This window comes from Gavialis gangeticus, unplaced genomic scaffold, assembly GCF_001723915.1.
Source record: "Gavialis gangeticus isolate Ggan-Ray unplaced genomic scaffold, GavGan_comp1, whole genome shotgun sequence".
NCBI lineage: Eukaryota > Metazoa > Chordata > Crocodylia > Gavialidae > Gavialis > Gavialis gangeticus.
The window spans coordinates 146,034,146-146,049,217 of NW_017729032.1; the positions used below are offsets into that span (position 1 = coordinate 146,034,146).

A 15,072-nucleotide genomic window follows, 5' to 3' on the forward strand; every position below is an offset into this window, starting at 1 on the left:
AAACCTGTAACAGAACAAAAGTTCAGTGCATGTAAACCAATTTCAAAATGGCTGAAACTGGTTTAAGATAAACCTGGTTGAAGGTAGAATCAGACTTAACTGCTTGAGGTCCAGCCAGTTTATGGAACTTCTGTCCTTGACCCCTTCCTAGTTTAAGTTAAACCAGAGTCCCCCAGTATCCCAGCATGCTCTGCAGCCCTGGGCTGAGCTGGGCTATGCTGTGCTGTCTGCTCCAGAGAGCAGGGCTGGCTCTGCCCATCCACTCTCTAGCCAGAGGATTGGCTGGGGCGTGGCCAGGTGCTGGCTCAGCATGGCCTCCTGAGGCGAAGGGGGCAGGAAAGAGGTTTTATTCCCTCTCTCCCTTCCCTCTCCCCCCTGGGGGCTCCAGCCAGGATCTGCCTGGCCAGGGCAGAGCATCCCCTGTCACGGTCTTCCTCTGTCCCCGCTTGCTGCTTCAAGGGTGGGGGCATGGCCAGATGCATGCTGTCATGGTCCCCTAAGGCAGAGGCAGGGAGTGGGGTTTATTTCCCCCTTCCCCCCCCCGTCCCTCCAGGACCCCAGCCGGGGCATAGCAGCACCTGTCTGGGTCCCTCCCTCTTGCTACTCCAGGGGTGGGGACTGTGGCCACCCCAAAATTCAGCTTAGCCCTCGTAGCCACCCATCCAACCCTGCCACGACTGCTTGCCTTGCACAGGCTGCAACAGCTCTTCCTGTCCTGCTTCTGCCTGCAGCACAGCCCCTCCACTGGGAAGAGGCTTGCGCTTCCCAGGACACCAGAACAGGAGCTGGTCCCTCCTCCCTCACTCTAGCACCCCCCCAGCTTCTGGCCTGAGCCACTGCAGGCATCTGCCTGCATTTCTGGAATCCCTATTCACTTGCTTGCCAGTTCAATTTACACAGGCTAGATTAACCTGCAAAGATTGAATCAATTTAGGCTTGGGCTTTTTCAATGTCTTTTCTTAGCCTGAATGTAAAAGTGATGCAGTAAATAGAAGGAATAAATTAGATGGAGGATGAGGTAAGGAAAGACATTTAATTAAAATAGATTCACTTTTGGTTTTGGGATATTGCATCTTTCAGTGGTTCCATTTGCAGCCCTGAGGTGTTGGGTTTTGTTTTTTGTGTTGTGTTCTTTTGGGGTTTTTTCCCCCCAGGTTATCACCTATGACCTAGATAGGGCTTTGAGCAGGAGTTTGAATGAGGCTGAACACCCAGAGATGAAAGGTTTGGGAGGACATTTCAAGCACTAACAGTTGCCTTCTCTGAGCAAGATGGTTTAATCCTTTTCTGTGGTGCCTAGCACTTATTCATTAATGAAAGCTCACTTCTGATCCACAAAGAAGAGGAAGTTCTTGATTGGCCTTAATTTAGGTTTTAAATTTAGTCTGCGTGAGCTCTCCACGTATGATTTAAATGAGTTTAGGTGAGTTTGAGTTTTGCAGCAGTTTCTTCCACAAGGCCACATTGAAATCCACCTCCTTGATTTCTGACGGAGACCTGACTGAGACCTTATGAGATGAAATGACACCCAGCTTCTTGGGAATGCTTCGGACTTTAATTGACCAAGATACTAGCAGATCCCCTAAAAACAGATTTTACTCTCTGCTCTGTGACACTTGGTGTAATGGATCACTGTGCGTAGTAGTAAAGGACTTACCGAAATATAAGGCATTCATTTTAAAACTTTATTTGTAATGGAAACACAGATCAGTGATTTCTTCTATTAACAAAGAGAAGGACTGGGATATTGAAAAATAACGGAACTGTCCACAGAGTGTTGTCTAGGAATTCACAAAGATAGTGTAAAAATGGGAGTTTGAAACTGATTTGTATACTTGTTTTACATATATATGCATGTGTTTAAGAAATGGACGGATTTCGTCCATGTGGGTTTTTTTGTTTTGTTAGTAATCTAATAGTAAAAGTTTTCTAGTGTTTTTTTTAGTTAAAAAAAAGAAAAAAAAATAACACACTAGCACTTTTGGCAGCAACATTCTCAATGGAATGAACATCTCTGGAGTGTTAGTTGTTAGTCATTGAAGAAAATAGCATGTTGGTGCCTTGCAGTTTTTCAGCCCCAAAGGTAAGATGAAATAATAGCTGCTTAGGATCCTTTTGCCACCATGGTTTTTGTTTGTTTGTTTTGTTTTTTAAATTTTGAGTTATAAAAATCCATAAGGATAGCAAAAGACCCCAGGATACAATCTAAGAAGAAGTGTTTTCAGTTATAATCAGGGATCCTAGTGGTCTTTGATGGAAAAAATTCCCAATTTTCAGTGAAAAAAGTAACCCCCAAATCCACATTTTTCCATGATTAAAATGAAACATTACTCTTAGAGAGGCAGAAGGAGAGAGGTTTCATTTTAATCATGGAAAAATGTGAATTTGAAGTGAAACACCGCTAATATATTGATAGCTATATATTAGTGGTGTTTCATTTAAATAATGGAAAATGTGGATTTGGGGTTAATTTTTTAACCAGAAATTGGGGATATTTTTTTTAATTGGAGAAAACCAGGATCCATGCTTATAATAATGCATCTGGGTTGAACCAAAAGAGATGCACTAAAGTATAATACCATGCACCTGATTAATTTTTTGTATCCTTTTGATTATGACATACTGTCTCTGCTTACAGTTCATATTCATTAGTAGTGGCTTTATTGATCCCTTATAAGAAATACTTTACCTTGCTTTTTGTAAAGCAAGTTCACACTGATAGAAATTTTAGGGTTTTAACACTGAAACACAATTCAAGTTTATATTTGTGGAAAAACCATGACTCAGTTGCAGCCAAATGTTAAATTTCTGGGTAGAGTCAAGAGATGATTGCAATGCTGGGGTTCTTTAAAAGCAGTATCCCTCTATCTCCAGGGTTGCAGCTTGCAGACCATCAGTCCTGTTGTGTGCATGGTTGGAGGTGCAGACTTTTCTGAGTCAATTCTCACAGTGGGAATGCAGTGTCTTATGCTACTGGCAAATTTGGATGGCTTTGAAGGCTGTTGTGAAGGGCTGGATAGCAGTCCTCCCCCTCCTCTGGAAGTGAGCTATGGAAAGCTTCAAAATTGACCGTAGTGGGATGAAGTGTTCATACTCTCCCCATCTGTATTCTAGGCTTAGTCAAAGCAGCCTGTGTAAGCGGTCCAGATGTGGATATGGATGGCAAAAAAGTGACAGTGAATACAAATCCTGAAAGTTAATCATCATGGTGGTTGTTACAACTGTGAGAACATCTACAGTTCTAAAGCAAAAGAAACTGCACTATAATGGTGCTCTGTGCTTTCTATGCACAGTATGATGTGCCTAGTAATAGTACATCTTCGCATATTTGAGCATTTTAAAGGACCCAGCAAACATTAAGCTCTGTCTTTCAGCAGAAACCTTGTGGGCAAAATAAACCCCATACTACTTTGGGAATTGAATTGAATCAGCAATCCTTTACTGCCTGTGAAACATTATCCTTCTGTCGGAGGAAAGGGAATAAGTGTGGAAGGCAGCCACCACAGTCATCTTAGCTTTGTTGTTTTGCATTGTAGGAACATTTAATACGGGGAACCCCCACTTATCACTGTTTTGCTTAGCACTGTTTTGCTATAATGCTCATTTTAAATTGATACCTTATAGTTTCATAGTATCTAGGGTCGGAAGGGACCTGAGAAGTTCATCTAGTCCGACCCCCTGCCATGGCAGGAAAGAGTACTGGGGTCAAACGACCCCAGCAAGGTGTTCATCTAACCTCTTCTTAAAAACCCCCAGGGTAGGAGCCTGCACCACCTCCCTTGGAAGTTGGTTCCAGACCCTAGCCGCCCTGACCGTGAAATAGCGCCTTCTGATGTCTAACCTAAATCTACCCTCTGCTAGCTTGTGACCGTTGTTCCTGGTCACTCCTGGCTGTGCTCGGGGGAACAGTGACTCCCCCAATGCCTTCTGATCCCCCCTGACCAGTTTGTAACAGGCCACAAGATCCCCCCTCAGCCTTCTCTTGTGGAGGCTGAACAGGTTCAGGTCCCGTAGTCTCTCCTCATAGGGCCTGCCCTGCAGTCCCCTGATCATGTGAGTGGCCCTCCTCTGGACCCTCTCCATGCTGTCCACATCCCTCTTGAAGTGCGGTGCCCAGAACTGGACGCAGTACTCCAACTGCTGCCTGAGCAGTGCCGCATAGAGGGGGAGGATCACCTCTCTGGACCTGCTCCAGATGCATCTGTGGATGCATGACAAGGTACGGTTGGCCTTCCTAACTGCCTCCCCACACTACTGACCCATGTTCATCTTGGAGTCAGTGATGACTCCCGAGATCCTTTTCAGCCTCCGTGCTGACGAGGGGAGTTCCCCAACCTGTAGGTGTGGTGCTGGTTGTTCCTCCCCAGGTGCATCACCTTGCACTTGTCCGTGTTGAAACCCATCCTATTCTCATCCGCCCACCCTTGTAACCTGTCTAGGTCCGATTGTAGCCTGCTTCTTCCTTCTAGTGTACCCACGTCCAGCCACATCTTAGTGTCATCAGCAAATTTGAACAGGGTGCTTTTCACCCCCTCGTCCAAATCACTGAAGATGTTGAACAGCGCGGGCCCGAGGACCGAGCCCTGCGGAACCCCACTGCCCACGTCCTTCCAAGCTGAGAAGGACCCATCCACTACCACCCTCTGGGTGCAGCCCTCCAGCCAGCTGGCGACCCATTTGACTGTGTGGGTGTCTACGCCACAGCCTCTCATTTTCTTAATGAGAATGGGGTGAGAGACAATGTCAAAAGCCTTCCGGAAGTCCAGGAAGACTATGTCCACTGCTACCCCTGCATCTAATGATCTGGTGATCTGATCATTAGATCAGATCTAATTTCACTATAGATTTCACTATAACGTTCGCGGTTGCCATCTTGGGTCATTTAAAAACAATTGCGGTCGCCATCTTGGGTCGTCAGATACTTTTGGTTTCATTAAATACCCGTTTCACTTAACGCTTGGTTTTTCAGGAACCAATTAAGAGCACTAAGCCGGGGTTGTAATTTGCTCCCTGTTCGTCAGAAAGTACTAAAGATAGATTGCAGTCTTCAGTTCTTTATAAATGATGAGTCAGTTAATCTGATTTTATGCCCATAATCACAAGTACATGATATGGTTTGAACACTTAATCGTCACACCAAGCATACAGAAAAACTGTTGAAAAGGATGCTCTTAATAGAAAAAAGCAGTCACTGTGTTACTCCAGAATGTTCTTAGAAATAAACTTCAGTTAGAAAATTCTCCCCCTTCAGTCTTGATTAGATTGCTCCACTGAATCATGGGAGCAATTCCACATATGGAATTTTTCTAACTTCTTACAGCCCTCCACTGAAAAATTGGGCACTTCTGATAAACACCAGAGGGGAGACATTGTCTCTTGGAGTCTGAATATTGGGTTTTGACTGGGTTTTTTTTTTGAAATGGGGATCTTTGTGGAGCGCAATGAGAAAGCATTACAGTGCAGCTCTCAGAGATGAGGTTACTTCACACTGCAGTAGAAGTGTCTGCCTGCACTATGCACCATGTCATTTAATGCAACTGCTGGCAGTGAGTTTTTGCCAGGCACAAACTCCTCTTTGAAATGAATTCAAACCTAGATGGCACTAGTTGATTAATCAGTTACTCCCCCTTTCCCCTCTGGCTCCCCTTCCCTCCTGAATTTTTGGATTTTGATGGAAGTGTCATGTTTAGTTAACCCAGCTATTTTTTCTTGATTTCATCATTGTAACAACTCCTGGCAGGGTGATTATTAATTTCCCCAACTGTTACCAGTGCTATATATAAACAGATAACTTTTGACTTCATTTAAAGGGAAGCAGTCAAGTTAGAACTTCCAGATAGCAGGATGAAAATCTAGACGATAAAAAGGTGAAGGGAAACATTGTAGCACTAAGAGCTTGAAAGCTGATTGGGGGGAAGTTGGGTTCATAGTTTCAGCTGAGAGAAATGCCAAAACTAAATCTACATCTTTAGCAACAAATAAATTGAGTTTGTCAATTTGGGTTCTAGTTATCTAAATTGCTAGTAGCCTATGAACATAAATTTATATACAACTTAAATTAAGGTACTGACTTCACTGTGACTTATACAGAGCCTTAATTGAGCTTGTGCTCAAGTGCTTGGCATCCCTATTGACTGAGACTTTTGAATAAAGATTTTAGTTCTTTTAAGCTGGGGTGTTCAGTAGTCATGGGTCACCTGCTCTTCGGAGATAAGCTGTTTTCGCTTTAGTTTGAGCTGAGAAATAAATAAATTAGTTGTACATATTGTTCCTTTTCTGTCACTTTCTTAGTACAGTTTGTACTATAAAGAACTAGCATAGTATTGAGATTTCAAAACCTTTGTTAAGGGCTCTGGAATTTCACAGGCCGTTTTGCTGTGAATAGGGTTATTAATGTTGTTAAAGATACAATAGGGTTATTAATGATTTTGATGTTGTATCCTTGTTTTCTTCTCTTCCTTTTGATTCCCCCTGCCAAATATTTAATTTTCATTTGACTTAATATTTGGTAATTGATGAAGATGGGGTAGTTTTGATCAAGGCAGAGGTGCAGTTTACAGAGAATAAAGAAGTAGCTCAGACTCCTCTGTCTTCACATGAGTTATAGTAAAGAACAGGATTGTACCCGTTGTCAAAAAGTCTGGGTTTAATTTGAAATGGATCATAGCACTCAGGTACAGAGTGTTGATGCCTATCCTGCAGATAGGAGCCAAATGGGAGCAATGAGCTGCAGTGTAATGACACGCTTAGGGTAAGAAAACATGAGCACCAGCACAGACACACTTATTGCCAAGGGATTTGAGGGAAAAAGTAGGTTAAATGTTAGGCATGCTGTCAAAGTTGGAAAAGACTTTTAAGCTTATCGGAGCTTGTGTTTATCTTAAGTGAACGTAAGGTTTCAATGTGAAAGAAATACTTATGCATTGGAGGCTTTTCATCCAGTTTAAAAGCTTATGTCACTTAAAGGATTATTGAAAAGTAGTAAATACATCCCACAGGGGTAAATCAAGTAGCTTATGCACTCTATTGCACTTCATTGTCAAAAAGCAAAATGACAAAAGAGAGTGCAACAGAAAATTGCATGCTTGGTTTGTCAGGAGAAACTTTCATGCTCAGTGAGTCTGGGACTGTTTTCTTTTTAATAGGAACAGAGAATTCATACATTTTTGACATGCTGTCTGATTAAATTAGTTAACAGATGCTAGCCCCATGGCTCATAAGCATGTCTTGCATCTGCTGTGCAACAGCAGAAGTAAATTAGTTATGCAGCTTGTGCTGTCTCAGCAGGTATATACACTTATATGAGAAATGTTTTGTCCATAAAAGTAGCTATAAGATGCCTAGGTGGACACTAGAATTGCTGGACTTGAATTGACAGTTGAAAACACTTCCTGTGATTTGGACTTTCCTTATAAAAGTTGCAGAGAAATAGAAAAGGGTTATGAATGAGGCTGTAAGTCTCATCTTCTCTCTGTGTATCCCTTTTTAAAGGTAATGAATTGTGAATAGGCCTGTGCCTTGTCTTTATTCTGCAATGTATGAGGAATGCGTAAACATGTGGCTCATCAATATTTGAAATCCTGATCCTGATATAGGTTTGGAAAAGAATTCAGGGATCATCAAGTGCATTCCCTATTTTTACTTTTACTTTTGCTGAGGCATTCACTATGTGAATGGGGAAACTAATTTATGCCATTGATCTGGTGGAAATAAAACTTACTGTGGGACCAGGGGGAGAGAAGAGGAAAAGAAAAGAGAGGTGAGATTTATTCACACTCCATCTACTTTGTTTTGTGGTGTTATCTTTTTTTTGCTGCCATTTAACATAAGTATGCAATTATATATTTTTGTATAAAAGTCCTACTGTTAATCCAGTAATACCTGAGGTTGCACTGAGGCTAAGACTAAGACAGCACTATACAATATTCAGTTCTCTGGCAAAGTGGGGACCAAACTTGATCCTTGTCCTAAGGTTTAAAGGTTTTTAAACTTTTATTTTTTTAATCCAGCTTTCTTTGGACATTATAAAGAAGTGAAGGGTTTGCTCATGTGGCTGACCTATTTTCTTATTATCTTAAATTTGCCTTGTGTTTGGACATAATCTACATACACACTCAACTGAGTTCTTGTGATTTAGTTTTTTGACATCCTCTTGGGCAGCTTCTTCCTTAAACAAAAAAGGCTATAGGATACTCTGAACTGATTATGATGGTCAGTGCTAGAAGACCATCTTTCTACGCTGCTTAGCACTGTAATAAAGGACACAAAATATAAAAACAGGTGAACCGGCTCTGTGGAATGTTTGGCTTGCGATTTTACAGGTGTTTTCAGCTAAGGCATCTTTGTGCATTCTTTGTTTTATTGCTAACAAGCCACTTTTAGTCATCTTCAATCTTCATATTTCTGTTTCATGTGATTAAACCTGTTACATTAGGCAGCCTCCAGTCTTGAGACCCTCCAAAGTTTCTTTCTTCCACTTCTGTAGAAAGAACACTCTTTACTAACCAAACTGGTATAAATTGCTCCTTTGAATGGTCATGTGTTTTCATGGCTTTGCTGCATTGTCCAATCAGTGAAAGGTTCTTTTCTGTTCCGTTAGTTTGTACTTTTATTTCATTTTCTTTCCTGAGCAGGCTATTTTATTACAGGCTCTGGAATAATACCATCTTCTTTGTAGAACAGTGGTACTGAACCTTTTGGCCCAATCAGCAAAATGAGTGAATGGGACTGGTCCATGGGTCAGATCAGACCCTGGGCCTCAGGATTGGGCCCACACACCTGGATCTAGACTATGCTGTTCTTGCCTGACCACACATGCTGGGATTGGGGCCCTGGGACCCTGTGCTGCCTCTGCCTAGACAACATGCCAGGTTTGGGCTTTGGGGCCCCATGCTGTCTCCATCTAACCCAGTTCTCTACGATTGTACCCTGTGCACCAGATCTAACACACAGAGCCATGGCTCACAGGGCTTTCCATGGACCCTTCACTGAAGAAGATAGTGCTTGTTTGGAAAATGAATTATTGGTCACCAGCAGATGTACTTGTCTGATGACAAGTGTGTTAACCCCAGTTTGCACATAGCTAGATACTTAATCCTTTGTTTTGCTTAACCAGGTGGACCAAATGAGAAAGTGAGCCAGGGTAGAAGTAGCATGTGTATGCTTTCCCCCCACTCGATCACCATGGTGCATTAGATCCTAGTCTGGAACTAAAATAAACACCTACCCCCTGCAGTCTGCTGTACAAGAGTGCATACTCTGGAGAGGGAAAACTGAAGAGTTAAGACTTGAGGATATTGGCTGTGTATTGAATGATTGTAGGTCTATTAATTTCAGATTCAGTAGGTTTTGTCTTGTTAAACAGCTGCAATAATGCTTATTTACAAAAGTGGTTGCGTGGTCTTAAATGTATGTACATTGGAGACAAAATATGTTCTGAAAAGCAGGTTACTATGCTCTGTGCCACTGTGGCTATGTTGTTACTAGTACTGTAGCTGGGTTGTTTGATGCAGGTGTCTACATTGGAGATGGCCTGCATCAGTTGCTAACCTTCAGATCACATGGTGCTAGGCATTGTATAATTAAAAGTAATTATGACTTATGAAGGATGGTACTGTTCCATGTGTGCTCCCAGAGAACAATAGGGAAGATAGTACTTGATACTGCTGGAATAAAGGCACAACCTAGCCTCTGTATCTTGAGTTTTCCCCAAGTACTAGTATTATTGGTACTAGAATATAAGCACAGTGTTTGTTACTATTACTGTTACTGTTTTGCTATCAGATCTGCACAGTTTCCAAGTCAGGGCCCAACATTTTTTCTAGGTATTGTAACTAAGGATTCCTAGTATCTGAAAACTGAGCTGTTGTTTCTCTGCAGTACATCATCAGAAATGGATCCTGAAAGCATCTTAAAGCTGAGGGTAGAAGGGACTGAATAAAATACAGCTTGCTCTTCTGCTGTTGAATTGAAGTCTCCACATTGGTGGTAGCAGTAAAATGTTTTAATCCTAAAATGTTAGGGTAATTTCAGTTTCCTCCATGGAGATAAAGAGAGCAATTTGCAATTCTGTAGCATTCCAGAATGCATCACTCCAAATCACCCTCCCCTCCCCCACCCAGAGCAGGAGAGAACTCAGGTTTCCTGGCTCCCAGGCACACTCCTGCTTGCTATCCCTCTAGGGCTGTGCAGGCAAGAAATGATATAACCCTTAGTGCAGGGGCGGGCAATTATTTTGGCTAGAGGGCTGCTTAACATGTTTTGGTGAGCTGTCAAGGGCTGCAAAGGTAGCCCTGCCCTCTGGTCACCATCTTAGAACCGGAAGTTCATCCATTTCTTCCCCCCTTCCCCGTCCCTCCCCTTACCCTCAGAAGTATTCCTTTTGGCTAGAAGGTTTGCCATCTTGGAACTGGAAAAAAACCCAACAAATTATATTCTAAAAAACAAACAACATGCATTAATTTGATTTAAAAAAATATTTGTTTCCTGCTGTATATGTTTGTGTAGTGTACATAGAGGTGATTGCACAACAGGTTAAAATAACATCTTTATTCTGTATATTGTGGTGGGGAGGTGGAGGGTATGGGTGGTTGGATACATAGTTTGTGGGGGGGGGGTGTCGGAGTGTGTGTGTATGCGAGTACATATGTATGATGGGATGTCCATGTGGGACCCTCCCTACAAACACACCCCTTTCCCTCATTGTGCACAGCCCCTGCCACCAACAGCAGCAGCAGGTGGTGAGGCCTCAGGGTGCTCATGGCCTGCGGCAGGCAGAGACCCCCGGCAGTGCGCAGTCCTGGTGAGCTCCAGGACTGCACATGTCCGGGTCACCAGCAGAGAGAGTGGTGGAGCTGGCCCAGCTCCATAGAGCCCCTGCCAGCCCAGGTTCCACACTCCTGGTACCCCACCAACCCTGGCCCCAGGGCCCTACCTCCCTGCTCACTGCCCACCCCCGCCTGCTGCTGTCCTTCCCTGGCCCCTTCCCTTCCTACTTGCCTGCTGCCATTACCCCCCACCTGCCACTGCCCAATGACTCCAGCATCACGCAGTTCCCAGCTGCATTGCCGGGCCTGCAGAATGTAGCAGGAGCCAGTCTGGCTCACGCAGTTCCCAGCTGGCTCCTGCTGCTGCTGCTGCTGTCCCTGGCCCTGGGGTACTGTGTTCCCACCTGCCTGCTTGCTGCTACTTCCCCCCCTCCTGCCTGCCACTGCTGCCTTTCCCCTGCCACCTTCCCTTCCTTCCCCATCTGCCACCACTGTTCCCTGCCTGCTCCCCCACCCACCTTCTGGCAGCATGTGGTTCCCAGCTGTGTGGCTGGGATGCAGCCTTGCAGCCAGGAACCCTGTGATGCTGGCTGGGCTAGGCAAGCTTCTGCTGCATCGGCAGTCCTCGCCCCCTGCTCCCTCTGTCCATTTTTATTTGAGTTTCCAGTTTGGACAGAGGGACAGTGGGAAACAGCTCCAGGGTCCCAGGCCAGAAGTTTTTGCTAAACAGAAGCTCTGGTTGGGGGCTGGGGGTGGGGTGAGGCCGAGTGGGCCTTGCTGCTGTCACCGCTGTGTCCTGCTGGTGGCTCCTCCTGGGTCCTGCTGCTGCTGGTGCTTTGTCATCTTTGACAGGCAGCCAGGGGCAGATAAATATGAATTTTCTAAATTTTTTTAGGAGCCCCGCAGGCTGGATAGAATGGCCTGGCAGGCCGCATCCTGCCCACGGGCTGTATTTTGGCCACCCCGCCTTAGTGTGTGACTGTTCATACATGTTCTGTGTTTTAGTACAGGTTAACCTTCCAAAGATTTAATGTGGTCTAAGGGCCTTGTTATAGGTTGCACTTTGAGCTGCTCAAGTGTTGATCAGTGTTAGTGCTAGCTTGAGTTTGGAGCAGTTACACCTTAAGGCAGGGGTGGGCAAAATGCCTGCCAGGCTATTCTATCTGCCCCGTGGGGCCCCTAAAAAATTTAGAAAATTAATATTTATCTGCCCCTGGCTGCTTGTCATGTGGCCCTCAATGGCTTGCCAAAACTCAGTAAGTGGCCTTCCGCCTGAAATAATTGCCCACCCCTGCCTTAAGGCTAAGGTGATCCAAACCCTTTTCTGACTGTCCCCCACCTGCCCAGCTGTGACTTGCCACTAGAAGGCTGGTAAGCCAGGGCAGGCTTCTATCCCTGCTCTAGGTGTGGGGGTGCGAGAGATGAGTTGGGTGGGAACATGAAGCTAGGAGGTGGAGAGTTAATGGGGTGGGGGTGAATAATGAAATGGGAGGTGAAAAGGAAATGGGGGTGGGAGAAGGGTGGTGAAATGAAATCAGCCAGCTACTGGCTCAAAGTAGAACTCTCTCAAAGAAAATTTAAAAAGAAAGAGGATGTAAATTAAAGAAGGTCTCATGTTTTAGTAATTTGGAATTGAGGTGCAGGGGGTGCTCATTCTAGAATGCCTGGGAGGTGGGAGAAGTGAGGGGAGGTGATGTTTGGGGAAGCTACTGCCCCTGCCCTCGGAAGGAAGCCCCAGCTCATGGATCTGGACCTCTGCCTTGTTTTGCCTCTCCCCCTGACCACTCCTGGACCTGTCTGTCCCCTCTGACTTGGCTAGCTGGCATGTATTGTGCATGCTGCTTTCATTGGGTTGCACCCCTAGGAGTGGGAAGGCTGTACCCCCAGGGACATAAGGGAGAGCTGGCTTGGTGCCAGAACTTCCCACTTGGCAGTAGAGTTCAGGGGATAGAAAGTTTGTCCACAAAGAACAGGAAGGTAAAGGAGGAGACACTGCATCCTGGGATGTTAGAGGTCTGCAACTTGGATGGCTTATCTGTGGGGAGTAGCCATACGCTTATGGAACATGAGCTGGGTAATACGATCAGAAAGAAACTTGCCCTAAAGTGGTATAACTTCAAGATGTCTAAAGTGTGCTTAAAACTAGTTTCAGGTGTTAATCTGTGGACATTCCAGGGGTTAAGAGCTCTAGGAGCTGCCCAAAATTAATGTGTAACAGGGCCCTAAGTGTAACCTGCAACTTCAGCTAGAAGTCTAGTTGTGAGGTATTCATTGTAATGTCTGGTTTCTGTAGCTCTAATGATTCTTCATTTAGTTTACTATAGTAGGAAATGACTATATAACTGTTTTTTTTCTGTCTCATAGTGGACCAGATCTATCATCTAGCATCTCCTGCTTCTCCTCCAAATTACATGTATAATCCTATAAAGACATTAAAGACCAATACTATTGGGACACTAAACATGTTGGGTAAGTTAAAATATTTTCTTTTTTTCTAATTAAATTATTTTTTTACTCGAAATACTCAGAACTATTAGCAACTCTTGGGCTTAAAATTGAGACCCCCACCCCCTTTGCCAGGGCACTTAGAAGTCTGAATAACATATGTTCATAATTGTCCTGTTAGCCAATTATAAAAAAAAATAGTGGGACTCTTCACATCTGGGCCTTATCCATTTGCAGTGGAGTGAATCCCACCTGTTGTACAACTTAAGACTGAGTTTATTAACACAGTTTGCAAACAAGATGTCAAGAAGGTTAAAGATATTGTTTCTAATAAAATTTTAAAATATCAGTATTTTAAATTAATATAACCTACAACTATCTCAATCATGCTTTTAAAATAAAATCTTTTGACCTTAAAAACAGTTTATTTTCATTCTTTTATTTTGTTTTTCACTTTCTCTTCTCGAATGAGATACTTGAATACCTAAAGAGATGGAGGAAAGAAATGAATAAGTCAAATAACAGCATTTTGTAAAATGGCACTTTCAGTAAATGTTCCCTCCATTCTAGGATTTTTTCTTTTGTTATGTAAATACTTTTTCATGTTGCAGCAGAAGTCCCTTGCAAACATGGAAAAGCAGAAGTCAACCAAGTTAGGAGCACTTTATAGTAATAAGTATTATTGCGCAAAAAATACACGCATTGCACATGCAGTTGTAGAAGTGGTAATTGTACAACTTGCAGGGGGATGGGTAAGGTTGTCTTGGTGACTAGAGCAGTGGTGGCCAACAAATTAGGCATACCACAAATTAGCCCTGCACCTGCCTTGAGTGCCACTCCAATCTCCTTCTCCTGCCCAATCTGCTGCTTTGATTTGTTTCCAGTCCTGTGCACTCTTCCCAATATGCTGCTCTGCTTTCTGCTTCTTGCTTCATCTTTCACTGTGCTGCATGTCCCTTCTCTGATCTGTTTGCTACATGCAGAGGCTTCCCACTCCACTTCTGGTATGCAAGTTGTAGATTGACCACCCCTGCTGTAAAGCATTTCTGTGTTACAAATAACAAATTATTCCATTTCAGTAGCATGAAAGTTAGCTCAGGAGAATTAACGTTGGTTCTATAAAATCTAAAAAGTAAGATTGAGTGCCTCCTATTTTAACTGCCTCATAATATACTTTAAGAAAACATGCAATTCCCATGCTGCTGCTAAAGTCTGATACAGTTCTGGGCCCGGCTTTAATGTTTGGCAGTTTTGGTTCTGGTTCACATTATGAGGGTATGCAGGAAGCAAAGGTGATGTGAAGTCACCTTTGGGAGCTTCAATTTTTCTTGCTGTTGATCATGTTGTGATTGATACTGGCTGCAAGTAGTCCTGAGGATTCATTAGAAAGTAAAGGAGAAACTGGTCAGGGTGGGATCTGACCAACTTTCTCCAACGATGAAATGCTGCACTGAACATAATTCAAGGATTAAGGTAATTTTAGAAAGTACTTTGATAGTTCTTCATCATAATGCCGTATACCTGCATGGGCGAGATATTCCTATCACTTGTTAGGTCAGCTTGAGGGCTGCTGTGGCAGGGGATGTTTTAAAGTCTTCCTTAAACACTGAGAAGGATTTGTTGCACTGCTCTTGTATTTAGAAGGAGTTACAAAGTTCTAGCCAACTTTAAGTGGAGAAAATAATTTTTTCCTTTCATCTTCTAAACCACCTACACTATGTTGCCTTCCTATTTTTGCATAGTATCTGTCTAGCTTTGGTGGATCACAAGATAGTTGGGTCTTAAAACAGTCACTCCTTCTTGAGTTCAACAGTGTGTTCTGGGCCCTGATCCAGGACTTAATACAGCCAGCCCAGAATCT

General features: G+C 43.6%; 1 protein-coding gene across 1 annotated transcript in view; it reads left to right on the forward strand.

The window, feature by feature from the left end:
* The window catches only part of UXS1 (UDP-glucuronate decarboxylase 1), a 120,063-nt gene that overhangs the window by 46,071 nt on the left and 58,920 nt on the right, over window positions 1-15,072 (forward strand). The window contains exon 7 of the mRNA XM_019524910.1: window positions 13,131-13,235. Within this exon, the coding sequence (XP_019380455.1) occupies window positions 13,131-13,235 (105 nt within the window). The remainder of the gene's footprint in view (window positions 1-13,130; window positions 13,236-15,072) is intronic.